The 17,781-nt window shown below is 36.8% G+C and overlaps 1 protein-coding gene across 2 annotated transcripts in view; it reads left to right on the top strand.

Moving 5' to 3' along the window:
- Positions 1–17,781, top strand: part of DGLUCY (D-glutamate cyclase) — a 48,869-nt gene that overhangs the window by 16,373 nt on the left and 14,715 nt on the right. For both annotated transcript variants that reach the window (XM_058026861.1, XM_058026862.1), the window contains 7 exons: positions 3,303–3,378; positions 6,646–6,757; positions 9,537–9,690; positions 10,380–10,578; positions 12,169–12,319; positions 13,735–13,857; positions 16,348–16,539. In XM_058026861.1, coding sequence (XP_057882844.1) covers positions 6,655–6,757; positions 9,537–9,690; positions 10,380–10,578; positions 12,169–12,319; positions 13,735–13,857; positions 16,348–16,539 — 922 coding nt within the window. In that variant the 5' untranslated portion in view covers positions 3,303–3,378; positions 6,646–6,654. The remainder of the gene's footprint in view (positions 1–3,302; positions 3,379–6,645; positions 6,758–9,536; positions 9,691–10,379; positions 10,579–12,168; positions 12,320–13,734; positions 13,858–16,347; positions 16,540–17,781) is intronic.

Below are 17,781 nucleotides of genomic sequence, written 5' to 3' on the forward strand. Positions count from 1 at the left end.
TCCAAGGCATGAATGTAGCAGTTTTAAACCGTGATGAATTTCTTAGTCTCCTCTTAGGTGTATGCTGCATCTCGCCAAAGGTGCATGTAAGTGTGGTAGCTGTTCTAAAACTTGTTGGTTGTATGTATTTGTAAGGTGATGAGGCAGGAAAGTGGGTATTAGGGTATGACTCAAGGGGTTGGAAGGGTGTGAGAAGTCATGAGGGCTCATCCTTTGCAGGATAAAAAGCCTAAACAACTGGGATCTTGCATAGGTTGTGCCCATGCAAGGGCAGGGCCCAACGTGAACTATTCTCTAGCCTCTGCCCATATTTCTCCACCTGAGGAACAATTTGGTTTGTTCCAGAGCAGAAGCTGAGTGTAAAGTTATACCAACGCAGTGGTTGCAGCAGCATACGGTGCTGTCTGAAATGGCTGCTTTGAAACTGGTAATTGCTTTCTGTTATTTGTTCTTAATACACTGAGAGAAACTAGATGTTGTGTAGCTTTTTTGCAAATAAACAAGATTGCATCAAAGACATATTGATCCTATCAATTTCTTGTCCTGGCATAATCTGCAGGCTCTCAAATATAGGCTGGCTGCTTTAAGCAGCAGACAGAACACTAATGGAAGCTAATTTAAATTTCAATTTGCAGCCCTTATTTAGAGGTGCATAAACTTCAAACACAAATACCCTATATTTCAAATGTAAAGTTAAATAATAATTTGCTGGATGAGCTACTGTCTGAAAATACACTACACACTCCCCTTTTGGAATGATACACAAAGATCTTCTCTGCTTTGAAATGATTCATAGCAGATGAGGAGAAAAAGGTTCATTAATTGATTCTTCAAATAAAAGATCACAAGTGTAACTGAAAGATCCTGTTGGAAAATCAAATGAAGTAAATTTTCAGAGAAGCTTGTGCTTTTCACAGAAGTCTGCTGGCAGAATTTCAAATCAGCTTGATGATTAAACAGCAGGTCATTTAAAATGTGTTTACGTTAACAATCCTCTGTAACCATGTTCATACTAGGACAAGGCAAAGTACACAAAGTGTTTGTTAGATTATAATTAGTTTAGATTACTTTCCATTATGTATTGGAAAAGGCAGCCCATAGCCTGGCTCATGTTTCAGGTTACTCTGCTGTAGTAGCTCTGGGTGAGGTATCTGCGTGACAATATTTAAAAACCCTGCCCAGCAGTTTTAAGTACTGACCCTTGCACTTTTTTGGCCCATGATCCCGTACATGCCACCACCCATTCTTATTATCAAACTTTAAACTGAAAATAGGACAAAAGTGATATGAGCAATGCAAGGTTATATTTCGTAAGAGTCTTTGGGCTCCTTGCAAGCAAGTCTCTAGATTATGCTGCATCAAACCGTATTCTTACTAGTCTATCAGTGCCACTGGAGAAACAGACCTGTAATTCATAACACCAGAAATTGGTGTTAACTACTTTGCAGTGTTCAAACCTGTTTATTACCTTTACCACCCATACTTTTTACAGGCTGTGTGTTGTCATGTCTTCCATTTTAAAACCCCAGAAATGCTATTGTTTTACTTCTATTTCATTATTTCACTTGATATGTGTGAAGGCAAAGTAGTCACACTGACACTTCTGAAGAATGTTTTAATCCTTTGTGTTATTACATAATTTCTTGATTCGTTTTTATCTGGTGTAGTTTAGCACAGCAGTATGGACCCACCCACTGCATTTCAAAGTGTAATCTCTCTGACACTTAAATGACATTTTTCCATTTTCTTGGATGATGAATAATTTACAATGTGGGCCTGTAAAGAATCTATGTTTCGTATTTAAATATCTGCAAAATGTACAGATTCACTTTTTCATTTTGAAAGCTCTAAGATAATAGAAAATGTTTCATGTACTGGCCTTCCTTCTTCTTCTGTAAAGAGCTTTTGTTCTGCAGATTGCAAAAACACTTAATAAACTGTAGCTTATAAGAGATATAACTTTGTAAGGCAGTTGGTGGTTCCACTGTCAGAAATTAAGAATAGAAAAATGAAGAACTAAATAGAAAAACTATGCTTAAGCCAAGCCTGTCTGTAATATTAAAAGGGATATATAGATATAGATGTATATTCACCTATGAGTATAGGTGGGGTCAGAGGAGTCTAAATCTTAAATCTAAGTCTGGGAAGACATTTGTGAATTTATTTATTTATGTGTATTATGAGTTCTGATGTTAGACTATTTTGTCTCATACTAGGAACAGAAAAAGCTCATTTAAGATTAAAAATTGAGATGTTAAGGTAAAACTGAGAGATACATCAACTATATGAATTAAAAAGAGCCAGTGAGAGGAGAGAAGGCATTAAACTTCCCATATTGCCACAGCATGCAGTCAGACAAACCAAGGAAGCAAGTGCTACAAAGGTCAGCCCAGCTTGGAGTTATGGAGATAGGGGTGTGAGCTGAGGGAGGAAATGATGCAGAGATAAAAGCACACTGTAGAAAAGGAGGAAAAAAACGAGGAATAGCCTGGAAGATGCAAAGAGGCTACTCTGTCCATCATGCAAGTAATCTAAAATGCAGGGCAATCTCTTTTTTTAAATCTTTTCTGGAACTACATTTTTCTTGCTTCATGTCTTCATCTCAGCATGCGTTTTTCCTTGCATGAGTTGTGGATTTTTGGGCAAGTAGAGCATATTCTTTACAATCAGTTACACATATGAGGCTTGGAACCAGTCCCATTTCAGTCATCTCAGCAAAGATGAGCACAGCATTGCAGTCACCTGTATTCAACTAGTGCTCTGAGAACAGCAGGTAGAAATGACTTAGAGGTTAATGACTTAGAGCTTCATATGGCAACCAGGGAGCACAATTTCTAATGCAAAAATATTCACCCTCCAAATATGGCTTTCTTGGAAATTGTTATTGCCTTGGTAATGAGATATTTTGAAAATCATCTGGGCCAAATTAATCAGATAGTGGTAACTGCTTAATTCCATTGAAGTGGTATTAAGTACCACTGCACAAGTATTTACTGAATGAAGATGTCAACTAACAATTTTATGTTACTTATTAAAGCCAGACCCAAGATCTGTTTGGAACTTTTACCAAACTGTACTTCCTGACTGCCACTATGATACAAAGAGAGTTTTTTTCTTGAATATTTACATTTTCTTATTTTCTTGAATCTTTATATTATAAAGATTTATAATATAATGTCATTTCAATACAATATTGTTCCTTACTAATTGATTCATTATTCTGAACTACTGATCTGGCATAAACTAAACTGTCCTCACTGCCTGATCACACAGCTCCCTACATAATTTTCATCTTTTTCCAGCTTTGAAGTTTCATCATCCTTGTCAAGATCTGGAAGAGCAGCTCAGGATATGATAGTGCCCACAAATCAGTAGTGGGTAAGTGCCATCTTAATGTCTCAGACAGCAATGTATCTTAATCCTCAGCCATTTAATTCAGTATGTAAAACTCAAGCTACACACTAAATACATTGAACCTTCATGAAAACTCTAAAAAGAATAGTGTTTATTGTGCTTCTAATGTGGAAGCAGATATTTAAGAAAATGCTCCTCAAGAACAAACTTGGTGCTTCAGTGCTGTGAAGCTTTACTATATTGATTGTTGGTGTTGAAAGTCAGGAAGTCTGATGTCAGCAGCATGACTTAGAACAAGGTATTTTTTCAGAGTGGGTGCTTTAAGTATGAAATTTGTCATTATGCAGCCAGTCAATGACTTGATTTTCAAACGCTGTTTACACAGGATTCTATCTGGTCTGCTTTAAATGTTCATTCCAATAAAGAGAACACACTGGAAAGCCAGATCTTAGGAGCCCTTTGGCGGGACACCACATAGGATACCTTCAGGCACAACAGCCATCTTGTAAGCTCTGTCAGCCTCTTCTCTTAAGGCCTTTTTAACACCCTGCATGTTGTCTTGTGTCATGATCCAACATACCCCCATGAGGTAACTGATACTATCATTATCTGAAACGATCTCAGAACAAAGTAAAGGAATTAAGAAACCTCTGCCAAGGCACAGATCCTGCTAACTGATTAACCACTGTCTCACACTGTTTACTAGGAGTGGCGCATGAGGCCCCTATGAAGTCAGTCTGTGCATTTTATTAGGCATCCTGACAGAAAAAAATGGAAAAGATGCTTTAAGATCCTAATAACCTCCATACTTTTCTCCAGACATTCCAAACATGCCATGGTCATGATAGCTCCAAGGATTTTTCAGGAAGTCCTAGAGATGGTTGGGGAATTTAAACCTGACTATGCCTCCTAACTTAGAGAAATAGCATACTGCATTTCCCACTATTTGTGGGAAAGTCACATAGCAAAAGCTGGTTTTTACTGTGACCATCTCACTGGTTTTATTGTCTATCCAATATTAATTTAGTAATTAATAAACAAAATAACAGCACAATCTATTACAGATATTGTATTGCAAATACAGTGATCTAAAGTTAAAACTCAGAACATTAATCAAATTGAATTTTTCCTGTTACTATATAAAACTGCCCCAGGAAGGTGAGTCTTGTCTCACTGTGCTTATACAAAGTTAGTGTTTAAATTATTCACTTTCTAACCAGTCATCATCAATAGTATATGTTTATTCACAAGTAGGAGCAACAAGCCCAAGTGCTTCTGTATGATATCTACAGCTGACATTTCAGCATTACTGATATTCATAGTCCTGTAGCTTGTTAGCCACTTGCTGTCAAATGAACCAAAAACTTTTAGAGACCTAAATATTTGCTGATAAAATCTCCTAGGTACTTTCATTTCTGCTTCTGGGCCCACACTTTATGAGAGGGCTTTCCCAACATCAGAACAGGGCATTTGTGACAAAATACTTAGCTAAGGACAGCTTTTGTTCCAGACTAATTTTCTGGACTTCAGACTGCCTTTCAAGTCCAACTAAACTAGTAGTTCATCAGTGGCAGGCCACCAATCCTACAGATTATTTAGATGGTTTTAAAGATCCTCAGAAATAAAGAATTATCTGAAAGAATTGAATGAACACATCTGGAATATTTTACTAGGATCATTGTATTTAGTTTGAAACGTCTTGAATTAATCATTCCAGATTAGTGTTAGAAATTCTCTCCAGAATAAGAATGGGTATCTTAAATTGATACTTATTGGCCTGAATTAGTGCTCAGCGACATCTCTATATCCAACTTCTTGTTATCTTTAAAGTGTGTGTTTGGAATTGTTCATGATTTTGTAATGAAGACTATTTTTGTACATCATACAGAGTGATAATGTAAAAGCAGCAAAGAAGATCTAGAAAGTAGTAAGCTGGAGTTCAGAAAAAGACTTTTCATTTGGCTGACAATGTTATATAAAGATTTCAGAATTAAGAAAAGAGACAAAGTTTACTTTAAATTTCAGTGCACTACTCTTAACCTTTCAGAGCTCTGCAAACTCTGGGAAACATTTTGGACAGACTAGGATAAAAGTATCATTTCAGTCAAAACATATCACTGCTCTTCATGTTAATTACAGAATGATTGCTCAGAGGTACAAATTTTCAAACTATTCCACTCCACTCTCCAATTGTGAGAGTGAAACTTTGTATTATCATAGTTACAGAACAAAAAACTGGACCTTTAACAGAAAAATTAACTTTTGCTAGAAGGGTGTACATCTCATTATATATTAATTTAGCAACAACTTTTAAAAAGAGCAGCACAGCTTCTCTCATATTTATTACTGGTTTTGAATGACATCAAGAATGGCTTGTTCTGATTTAAAGAAAAACTTGGAGGTTGGTAATTGAATTAACTGGAGGATAGTTCAGTTTCTTTACCTGAAAGTAATCAAGATTAATATCATATGCAGCCAGTTATTATTTTAGTCAGACCTAACTCTTTTTCCTAATAGTGTTGTAATAAATCCTTTTTAGTTGTTAGTAGTTCAGGTTGAGAAAAAAGCTTTGTGTGAATTTTATCTGGATTACAGAAAAATGACATTTTAAATCTTCAAAAGAAGTAAGAAGAGGCAGATATTGATTGCAATTAGGAAACTTTTTTCTGTACCTACTCCAGATTGTGTGACAAGTGACTTGAACATCTCTATGTGTGCTTTCCCAGTGGAAGAATAGCCACAGGAGTATTCACTTCTGCATAATTAATATTTGAAAACCATAGTTCATGTGAAATGAATTACAGTGACACTTTCTGAATATAGTTCTCTCTTTACCACAAGGCTGCCTTGCTAATTGCCTAGAAGTATTTTGATCAGAGAAGTAATTTTATAGATTATACCCTGGTAGGTTAATCCACTTGTGCTTTTGCAATTTTAAATTTACAATGACTTTTGTAAAACTACATACTCTAGAAAATTAATATTTATCAGGGAGGAAATAAATGTTTTTTACATTATAGGGCAGCAAAATTTTGTGTTTTATCCCAAATATTAAAATGCATGTCTCCAGCTAATTTATTGAAAGATTCAGTTTGCATATAGTCATAGAATGTCAGTAAAATAACCTTTTGAATTTGATCTCCCTTTTGAGCTACAACTTAGAATTTCCCAGTGATAATAACTTTGGTGGAATACAAGGAGGAAATGTAAGCTAAGTTCTCCAGAAAATCAGAATTTATGGGGAGGGGGGAGGTACTTTGTGCTAAAATTTATTATTATCTTTCTGTTAAGGAGGAAAATATGCTTTTGACAGGAGGGTTGAAATCTCTCCTTCCCCATGTGTTAAGAAGAATAATTAGATGCAACAGACTCAGTATTAGTAATACTTCTGGAATGGCAGAAGGTAAGTAAACCTAACAGCTCTCTGTGCAAAGTGATTCTATTTCAGATTCATAACTACGTTGTTTTTGTTTGTAAAGGATTGAAGAAATATCAAAAGCACCAAAGTAAAACAGAAGAAAATGTTATATTCTTGGGTGTTTTTGAAATCATACTGTAAACACCTGACTGTTTTTTAAATCATAAAGATATATCAGAGGAAATGCACTATCCTACCTGAGTAATGTACATGGACTTTATTTTCAGTGTCTGCAGTGCATCCCTCAGCTTCCAATTGTCATTGAGAAATGATGGATGTAGAAAATATTTGAAAAATCTTTAACCAAATCTGGGTTTTCTTGCATGTTATTATCACATTTGTAAGATGTTCTTCACAGAGACCTTGCTTTACTTAGCACATTAGATATGCTTTGGGGAAGAACTAGAGACATATTGTTACAGGAGTGCTTTTCTGCTTCATTTTTTGCAGAAGGTGAAGATTACTGGGTCAGCAAGGCTGGGAGTTATAAGGAGGAGGGAAAATTAGTTTTATACTGAGATAACTGAATGCATTTTGGAAAATTGATTTCTGTCTTGCCTTTCATAGCTGGGCTTTTACAAAAGCAGAGAAGTTTGCCATTGTTCTGATCAACTTTAAAAAATAACATAAATAAAAATACCATGGCAAATAGCTGATCAACAAAGCTGTGTGGACAATAGTAGCAGTACTATAAAATATGTTAAAGGTCATATTTTAGAACTGTAGTGAGTCTTGAGATTGTGTTTTTCTTTTCTATCAGTTCTTAAGTTGAAAAATACTAATGGAAGACATTCTATAATGTTTATAATTTGCAGTTTGCCCCGACCAAAATTTTAAAGTTGAATTTATTGCTGCAATAGTTTTAAATGTATTAGTTCTAACATTTTTAGAAGTTTTGTTGACATATAAAACAAAAAAAAGTTGATGCACAACCAGTTTCATTATACAAAAAGAACCATTGTAACAAATTGTCTTATGTTGTTGTTAACCAATTCTTTCTTACTGCCCTCATTGTCATTCACCATAGAAGTTAAAAGCTCTTTCTAAGCTTCTCTGAACTTGGACACAAGTGTGTTGAATTACTGCCTGGGTTGGTCAACACATCCAGCTCCACTACCATTGCTTGTGAATACATTCATAATGATGCCTCCATAATGCAAGTGAATCCATCAGGAGATATGGGTTGTGTACAAAAAGTAAGGATAGCTATCAGGAGAAGCAATAAAGTTTTCAAAGTATTATAATGAAGCTGCCTGAGTTCATCGAGTATTTGCCTGAAGATTCAGCCTCTCATCTCTAACTAGTATGTTAAATTCAGTGTTGTCAGTTGAGTACCCTGACTAAACCCATAATTTTAAGAACTCATTAATATAACCAGCAGAGCAGAAAGTGCCTGTGGATTTCTCAGGGATGGCAGGGAATGAAACTGAGGGGTAACCAAACTTAATGTTTTATTCAGTGGTTAATGTAGTATATTTATAAAGCAAAAATATTTTTCTGTATTTAGCAAGAATCTTGTTCTGTATTTAGTAACTTTTGCTAGTAATAAAATGGATTTTTGTGCTGACTACTCCCAAGAGATCAGTTTGTGGACAAATTCAGTATGCAAATGCATGCTTACCTCAGCCTTTGCTTTGCATTTTTCCATCAGGAATAGAATGCTCTTTGGATGTCTTGGTTAGCTTTAGTCAAGAGTAAGATTTGGCTCATTTTCTACAGCCTTTGAAGGCAGATCATTGATTTCAACTAAATTATTGCCTCTTTGATGACAGACTACTGCAGTATTTAAGAAAGTGAGTGCTTCTGTGCAGCCTCCTACTCACCTGCCTGATATCAGACAGTAATAACTCTTCAAGAGAGAATGGGTACAGAATTTAGGGATTGTAAATTGCTGGGTTTATACACCCAGGACCAGTTGTACTCCAGATTTCCCCCCATTATTTGAACAGTTGATATTTCCATGCAGAAGAGTTTAAACGGCATTGGTATTAACTACTACTGTTAAAAAAATAAATTTTTGCTCAATGGGACCTTTCTGCAGTGGTACTCATTGCAAAAATGTTAATGTCTTTAGAAGCTACTTCATAGTAGTAATCAAGAACCTTTTAAATCAAAGTTGTTTCCAAGTGAAGAAAGTGTAGCAGTTCTGTTTTAGTTTGGTTTTTTTTAAATAAGAATTTAAATCAGAACTTTAATTAGAAATTACTGCAATTCAGTGGACAGTCAAGAGTTTATTCTTGAGCTGTAATCATATCTGTTTAATTGCAGCCCACATTAAAATTCCCTAGCCAAGAAATTCTAAAGAATGTGCTATGAATATCAAGATACCAGGAGTTTACTTTTGGATTGATTTATATCTTGGTGTGGTGAAAAATAATTGTGTAAGTGTGGTGTGTGATAGCCTTTCTTTGGCTCTGAGTTAGCATTTGCAAATAAAGCATATTCCTATGTTCTAATGTCCCCAGTTAGAAAAGAAATTATGTTTATGTATAAATGAATAGAAATGTTTAATTATGGTGTCTTCATATTCTGCTACTACCCATGTTTGCCAACTGTTTTAGCTGTGAATGACTTCTCATATAGAGTAGGCCTAGTTATGATTTTTAAAGCATTTCAAGAAGTTTGATCTAATTCAAAGTTCTGAATCAAAAATTTCCTTTAGGTAATTCATAAACCATCTAAAGAAATTCATACAGAAAAGTCATTGTTTCACAAACAAAAATCTGAATTAATAACCAGCTATTCCTACCTTCCACCATTTAAGGTTACAAACAGGCCAATATTGTGATTTTGCACAAGTCCCTGGCTGATGACTTTGAGAAGTTCTGCCGTGCAAATGATGGACCCCTGCCACTGCTGTACAGAAGTCAACCAGGTGACTGGAAATGTCCTTCCCTGAGAAGTGATTCTGATATCAGGTAACTACAGACCAACTCTGCTGGCCAATATTCTGAAGTGAATGCTGGTGGTGATTAGGAGAATTTGAGGAAACAGCCTGGTTACACTGTCGAAGATTTTGAACAAGGTTCTTTTCTTGGAGTTATACCTTTGAGTGAAAACCATGTATAACAGCCTGATTATCTTGTTCTTGAGCCACATGTTATGATAATTGTCAGTATTAAAAGTAATTTTTCTAATCCAAAGGTGAAATTTTGTGTAATTTTTTAATATTTTGCAGTCTGACCCTGCAGAATTCAATAATAGGGTTTTATATTTGTTCTATTTACTACAAACATGGTCAGGGTGCCTGCATGATACTTGTAGAGTCTCTGAAACTTGAAATATGTACTCCTATGGCAAACACTAAAAACAAGGTTCAAACCAGCTCCCTAATTTTTGAAAGCCTGAGACAAGATATGCATAAGGGACCTTTACCTATAAAACCTAAAAAATCTCAAACTCTAACATTCTGTCTGTCAGCTTGGTTTTGTGCAGAGTAAGATGTTCTGGGGGTTTTGCCTGTGTTTGTTTCGTTATTAGTCAGAAAGAACAAAATGGATAAAGCAGGCTGTATTGTGTGGTTTCACACTGGGTTTATGTCAATTCAACCAATTCACCTTGTTTTTAAAAAATATGACAAAGCTGTGATAACTTCTTATTTCACTAGAACTGATTGCCTACAGTACAGAAAATATGAGCATGGAGCTTGTACTGGATCACTGAAAAGCCTTAAGGAGTATTCTGAACAACTCAAGGACATGGTGACTTTTTATTTAGGGTGCAGCTTTTCTTCTGAAAAAGCAATCCAAAAAGCTGGCATTCCTATCAGAAACGTTGAGCAAAAATGTAATGCAAGCATGTACAAAGTAAGTATATGCACACACAATCTTTGTTGTAATTTCTCCTGTGAGTTTCACCCATAGTCAGATTAGGTGCATATACCTATTGTTCAAATCAGAACTTTTTTTCTCTACCTACACAGTAACTTAAGGGCATGTGCTAGTCCTGAAAACACAGGGTAAAACATTCCCAGCCTCAGTTCAGTGTAAGGCCAATCTCCTTTTTTATTCATTTTTCATGACAAAGCTTTCCCTGTTTCCTGTGGCAGCCATTTCATGTGGATTCTGTTCTGGTTTGCCCCCTCTGTTTTACCCAGTGATCCATGCACTGTTCTGACCATGTCTTTACGTGTGTCCTGCTCTCCATACCAGCCCCTGTTTGCAGTTGGAGTATTCCTTTTATAAACCTATTCCTTTTAAAACTATGACAATAGTGGTTTCTTCTGCCTAACAGCCACATTCTGGATTTTTCCTGTGACAGTAGAGCCTCTAAACAGCACATTCACTACAAACCCAGGCCTCTGGGCCACAAGATGTTCCCAAAGCAATGACTTGAGGTGTTTACCATAGCACTGAAAATTATGACTGTGCTCAAAAAGTTTGTGGTGTACATTTAAATGGTAACAGAAGTCTTAGAATAATTGTCTCCAGTAAATAAACCCTTTAATACTAAGAACATTGAAGTATGCATCTGCATGCCTTTTTCATTTAGTTCAGCTGCTGTGCTGCAGGAGAAAGGTTCTTGTTATTTTCAGTGTTATCATTACACAATCTATGCTACACTCTACTCAAACAAAGGTGCAAGCATAACTCACACACGAGTCCTTCTACCAAGCGTAAAGAAAAAAAATACAACTATGTATCTGCTTCCAGAATTTCAGAATTAGGAAAATTTTACAGAGTATAGCACATTAATGCTGTGAAGAACTGCACAGTGTGTTTCTTAAGTGACAGGTGTGATTATTATTATCATTATAAAGGCTTTAAATGAACATTTTCTTGGCAGCTCCAGCTCTCTGGATGTCTTGTTTATGTTCAACTGCAACTCAGAAATTTGACATTTTTTCCTAAAAAGCTGACCTGCTTTCTTTCTAAATAGAAAAAGCTCAGCCTCCCAGCTGGTGAGGATGATGAATTCCATAGAGCCTTTGTAGGGGCATGAACTATTTGTATGTATGGAACTGTCATGCAACTTCTGTACAAGAGGGTACTGCCATCAGCAGCTGCTGACCCTGCCATGTTACTGGGCTCTGTATTCAACTACAGAGGGTAGAGTCAGACTAAATAGATTTGCAAGTGTGCCATAATTTTCTATTAGCATTTTCACCTTCTGTAGGGGGTTTCAGCTAATATTCAACATACTGAGCTCATCTTGTTGTGTGCACCAAAACAAGGAATGCATTAAGTTGAAAATTTTAGTGATGCAGCTACATGATGGAACCTTAAAGGAAAAAAATGCATTATCCCAAGAATTTTTTTCAAAAGGATTTAAAATGAATGTTAGCATGCAGCCTTTCTAAACTCAAGTGCAGCACAAAGATTTAGTTTTATTTATTCTGACATTTTAGAAACATTGTTCAATATTCCTGCTAACACTGGATTCTTTTGAACTGCCAGACATCTGTGCCTTGCAACAGCATTTCTATGTTTCACTGCAACTTAGTAGTCACAATGAGACCCATTCCTGAAAGCAAGTTGGGAGCAGCTGTGTCAGCAACATCTGGATTAAAAGAAGCCCATGGAGCACCAATTCACATAGGTGACCCTGGTCAGTGCTTTTCACTTCTCATTCTGCACACACCTGACTTTACACAAGTGAGGGGGAAAGCATGAGAAGTGGTAGGATTGAAATACCTGCATCACTTAATCTCTTAATTCTTTCTAATGGTCACAAACCTGAATATAAAAGGAAAAAAAGAAAAAAAAAAAGAAGGTTTTGAGTGAGCTGAACACACAGATTTCTTAGATAAAAGATAGTTGTCAGATGTAGATAAGTTATCTGGCAGGGGTGGTTTTGGTAAGAAGTGTAATCACATTCTTCTGAAATGTGTGCAGTTTCATTTATATGTGAATACTTTCTTGCTGTCAGAGATTCCAGTGACAGGATAGCAATGACTGACAGCATGGGGAGAAGTATGTGTGGAGGCATCTTGTGCCTTAGTGGTTGAATGTGAAAGTAAATACTGCATTATTTTAAAAAATACTGAAATAGCATACAATGAGCAAAACACTTAAGACAAAATGAATAGAAATATGACAAGATGTTTTTTTAAATCTAGTTTGAACAAAAATGAAAAAGTTAAGAGAGGAGGCCATTTGAAAAAGAGCAAAACCAAACAAACACCTGTAATATGAAGATAGATTGCAATAATTTCCCCCCTGCTGTCAGAAGTTTGGTAATCATTGGCTACATACACAGAAGGGTCACATTGCAGGCCATGGAAGGAGAGGTCATTGGTTAACACAACACTCCAGTAATGTACTTGAGTAGCATATCTGAGTACTTAAGCCTGACAAACTAGTAATAAGTCATTGCAAAAGAGTAAATTAACATATATACAGATTATATAAACTAATTTCAGAATAGAGAGTGGTATATTAAAGCATCTGAAGAATTTAAAACCAAGGGAAGATAGCAAGTGTTTAGAATGACCCAGATTATTATAAGTAGGTGTTAGAATAAAACAAAGGACAATTTAATGAAAGGCAGCTAAGAGTGAGATGTATTTATCTAAGACAGAGAGGAAAAGAGAGATTGATCATTTCTCTAGCTAAAGAATGTAGGAAGTTAACACAGTAGAAGATGTGTTCTAGAAAGAACTCATTTTGCATTGCAATCATTTATTCTTGTTTGCCAGTGCTATGAATAGAGTTCTTCTGTTGATCCAGAAGATTTATATTATCTTGGAAACTCAGCATAGATGCCTAAACTGCATTTTGTTGAGGAAATAAGGTAAATGCATTCTTACTGGTGTTATCAAGTATAGAAAGAGGGAAATCAAGTCAGCTCAGGCTCTGAGGATGTGCACTCAAAGGCAAACTAAATGCTCCACTTTAGGGGGACTTGACACTCTTGAACTCTGAACTCAGTGTCATTGAATGATGTTTGGGGTCCACCCCCCAGCTTTGCAGTATTACTGCTTAATTAGAATCACTCATGATTTCATTTTTGATCAATTCCAGGTCTGCTGGGAATACAAGATCTTTCTAAACCAGACTATGGCGATCCAGTTCACCTTCACCCTGGTGACATTCCAGTGTTTTGGGCCTCAGGACTAACAGGAGTAGAAGCAATTATCAACAGCCGTATGTGCTGCTTGGAGACTCTTTAAATTATCCCTCCATCTCTTTTCTCTCTCTGCTTTATTTTGCTTTTTTTAAAAGGATACTCAATTGGCTGGTTAGAAGGCTTGATTTTAGGGGAAGATAAAATACACCCCAAACAACCAAAAGCCTTTGGAAGGAGAGTTTTTGTTGTGAAATACAGGTCTACTTTAAAGAAAATTCTTACTGAAATTTCACCACTTTTGTGTATTTTAAATGTTTAAATCTACAGCTCTGGCAACATCAAAACAGCTTTTTTAGCATTATAAAAACCAAGAAGTTTAAAGGCATTAATTTTTAAGCTTCTTCCTTTTAAAATATTATTTTGCACTACATTGAAGTAAAGCAATAGTAAAGGAAAAAGAAAAAAATAAAAAGGAATAAAAAGAGAGAAGCCAGAAATTTTTCCAAAATGTTGTCAAGAGCTAGCAAATTGATTGACATGGAAAAGGGTTCTGAAGTGTCTCATGGAAAGTGTTGAGCTTTTAGTTTTCTCCAAAATTAAGTAAATGTGACACATTTTACATTAGTGAAACTTTTTTTTCTGCACAGTTTTTCTGCACTGTGTGCAGTCATTTATGCATGTATGAGCACCAAGGGCAAGAAAATGCAACAAAACCATAGTAAAACAGTATTATATACTTCTCTTAGTCACTATGTGAAATGAAATACCATAAAGAAGCCTAAAAATCATAGGCAATATATGTGGGAGAACCCTGGGAGGTTATCTGCTTTGTCCTTCGCTCCCTGCAGAATCCTTTCAGATCTGGTTTCTTACAGATGTTTATCTGAACTTCTCCCAACACCTGCTTTAATATGTTCAGCTCTCAGAAGAGTCTTCTTGCTCTTTCTTACATACAATCTTTTTTCGCCAGTCCTAAATCCATGCTGAAAATCCTATTCTTTCCTGGCTTTGTCAGCAAACCTATTCATCTTCCTTATGCATCCTTGTGGTAGGGAAAAGAGAAAAAATTTGCCAATGTCGCTCCTATCTGTTGTACATGTGGCTGTCTATCCTGCCCTTGCCTGGAACAGACTTTTCACTTTCATTTATTTCTCCATTTTCTATATTAAAACCAGTTGTCATTAGTACACTGCAGGAAATTTTTGGATAGATTTTATTTTGCTGTGCTACTTTCTCAGCTAGGACATTTAAAATCTGCCACACCACCAGTACCCATACTTTAGATGAATCTGCTAGCTGGTCACATAAAACCTCTGCTCACATTGTTTGGTGAGCTACAGTAAACCTCAACAACCATGTTCCCCAGGTGCTTTAAGCTGCTGGCCATAGAGTGCCAACAGATGTAGCTCCAACCAAGCACATATGTAATTATTAAAGAAACATCTTCTCCACTTTCACCCTCCTAACCAAGAAGGTTTTTCTTGTTTAAGTATACCAGTTATGATTTACCCCAAAACATGCCAATTTTGACAAATCAAGTATTACCTAGATTCAGACTTTTGGAATCAGTATAAAGACAGGAAATATTTTCAGTTTAGGAAGCTACTAGGCTGTCAGGTCTAAAGAAGCTTATTTTTCTCCAGGGTTTTAGAGGTTACTAATATTTCCTTTGCTAACACTTACTGGTCCACTTTTGACATTGCTCCTTGCCAGTTTAAATTGCCATGGTGTAACCCCAGACATGGATCAGGGGGAGAAGAGTAAAAGCTGGAAAACTCATGCACTGAGATAAAGACAATTTTGCAGGGGAAGCAAAATCCATACATGCAAACAGAGCAAAATAGGGAATTAACTCTCTGCTGCTTCCCATGGGCAGGCAGGTGTTCAGCCATCTCCAGGAGACCAGGGCCCCATGATAGGTCATGGTGACTTGGGAAAAGAAATGCCATCACAACAGACCTTCTGGAAGGGTACCAGAGTTCCATTCTTAGGTTACCTCAAGTTTAGACCTGTTGCCATTATATTGCAAAGGTTCCATATTGCTAGAGTTTCATACCTCCTTGATGTTTCTCACAGTCAGCTCCTCTAGGCACTTCCTTATCCCCACAGCAGCCAAGTGACTCCAGCTCCCCTCAGTCAACCAATCCACTCTTTTATAACACTCTTCTTATTGGCCACAGCTGTGGCCGGTTAAAATCAGGCCTGCTCCTGATCCTTAATAATTGGCTCAGCTGCAACTCTTTAGGGGGTAAGATAACTTTCTATACTACCTTCATTTACTTATGGTCTATCCTCCTACATAGACCAAAGAGGACATTGTGGAAAAAACTGATCCAAACCCACATGAGCTTTTTAAAAGTGAAAAAATTTTCAGAGGTATATGTGCACATTTCTTTCTCAAAGCGTATTAATTGCTCCAATGTAACTTAAAATATCACCTGTTTTTTTAAGTGTCATCAGGCAGGGATTCTGTTGTTATATTAAGTGGCTTTTTAAAACTTTATCATGCCTGTAATTTGTTACATTGCAATAATAACATTTAACTGAAGTCTTTTCGTTCATTTTAGGAGCTCCGTTAGCTTTTACCAATTCTCCTGACTGCACGTTCGTTACGGACCTAGAGAGAGGTACAGTCAGCTCCTCAGGAGGAGCCCCACAGGTCCACTGCATCTCTCAAGATCCTCTGCATTTCAGCATTGTGTCAGCAGAAGCAGCCCAAAAGATAAATACTCTGGAGACCCTAATTGGAGTAGATCCAGGTATAAACAAAACCTGTCTCCCTTTAATGGGTTTGTTATGGGGTAGATACCACCTATCTGACCTTTTTAGATATTTGAGATTTAACAACACAGTAAGAATCTAAAGAGGGTTTTAAGAATTCTTTATGGAATACAGTGAGTTTATATAACTAGGTCTTATACTTTCTGTTACTGTAGTTAATATCAGAGTCTGGCCAAATTCATTCATTGTGGACAATGGAGTATCTGATCTTGATGGCTGTATGCTCCCAAAGTACACAGAAGCAGAGTCCACAGGGAATAAGAACTGAGTAAAACTGAAATTGGTATGGGAAGCACAGAGTGCCTCAGCTTGCTGGTAACAGCTACATGGGTGTTCCCTGTGGAGTAAATAGCACACTTCTTTACATATATTCATGCCTACTGTGGTCTTACCAGAGAATTCCAGTAGTTGCATGTGTTTTTCAGACACCACTCTCTGACAGTGGAATTATATTAATTTCTGCTGACATATCCATCACTGAGGTGTTGTATGATGGACCAAAGTGACCAGGTCACCACAGAAGGTTGAGTGGTGGGGCTGCCTGTGTGTGCAAGGAAGGGAGGGAAGTAAAGGCACACTGAGTAGTGCAACCATTCCTAAAATACACACTGAGCTAGTCCCCTATGGCTGCTGTAAAGTCTGAGCTCAGTGTGCCATAAATTTTCTGAAATCCTCTGTAGGCAGTAGTGGAAAACAGCTTACACCCAGTACTCCCAAGCTCTGGGTTTGGGCTGTGTGCATACATTTGGGTCTGTTTATTTTTACTCACAAGGCCTCTCCTTTCCCACTCTCTGGAGCTGGCTTGGCATGATGCCATGCTCTGCAGAAATACAGTTCCTAGCTTAAAAGTTAGCTCATTTTATTGCTAAGGGAGAGTACAGTACTTTGTCTCAGTTAATATATCCCACTTCTCAGATACTTGTATTCTGCTTATGTTAAGTTTTCTGAACTTTTTTCTCTGTCCATTATCTGTGTATTGCCTGTGTGTTATTTAGGAGAAACAGAAGGAGAAATGCCAAAGGGGAAAATGAGGACAAAAAGAGGAAAATGTGGGGGTCAGGGGTGCAAGAAGGATGAATCTGTGAGGAGACTGGAAAACACCAGTGAAGGCTTACCTCTATAACCCATCATGCTGGTACTCATGGTTTTCTTGAGTACTAGCAAACCGAAAGAACTGAGCTGTGAACTTTTTTCCAAGTGACAGGGAAGGAATGTGGGAT

The sequence above is a fragment of the Melospiza georgiana genome, chromosome 6 (genome assembly GCF_028018845.1).
Source record: "Melospiza georgiana isolate bMelGeo1 chromosome 6, bMelGeo1.pri, whole genome shotgun sequence".
NCBI lineage: Eukaryota > Metazoa > Chordata > Aves > Passeriformes > Passerellidae > Melospiza > Melospiza georgiana.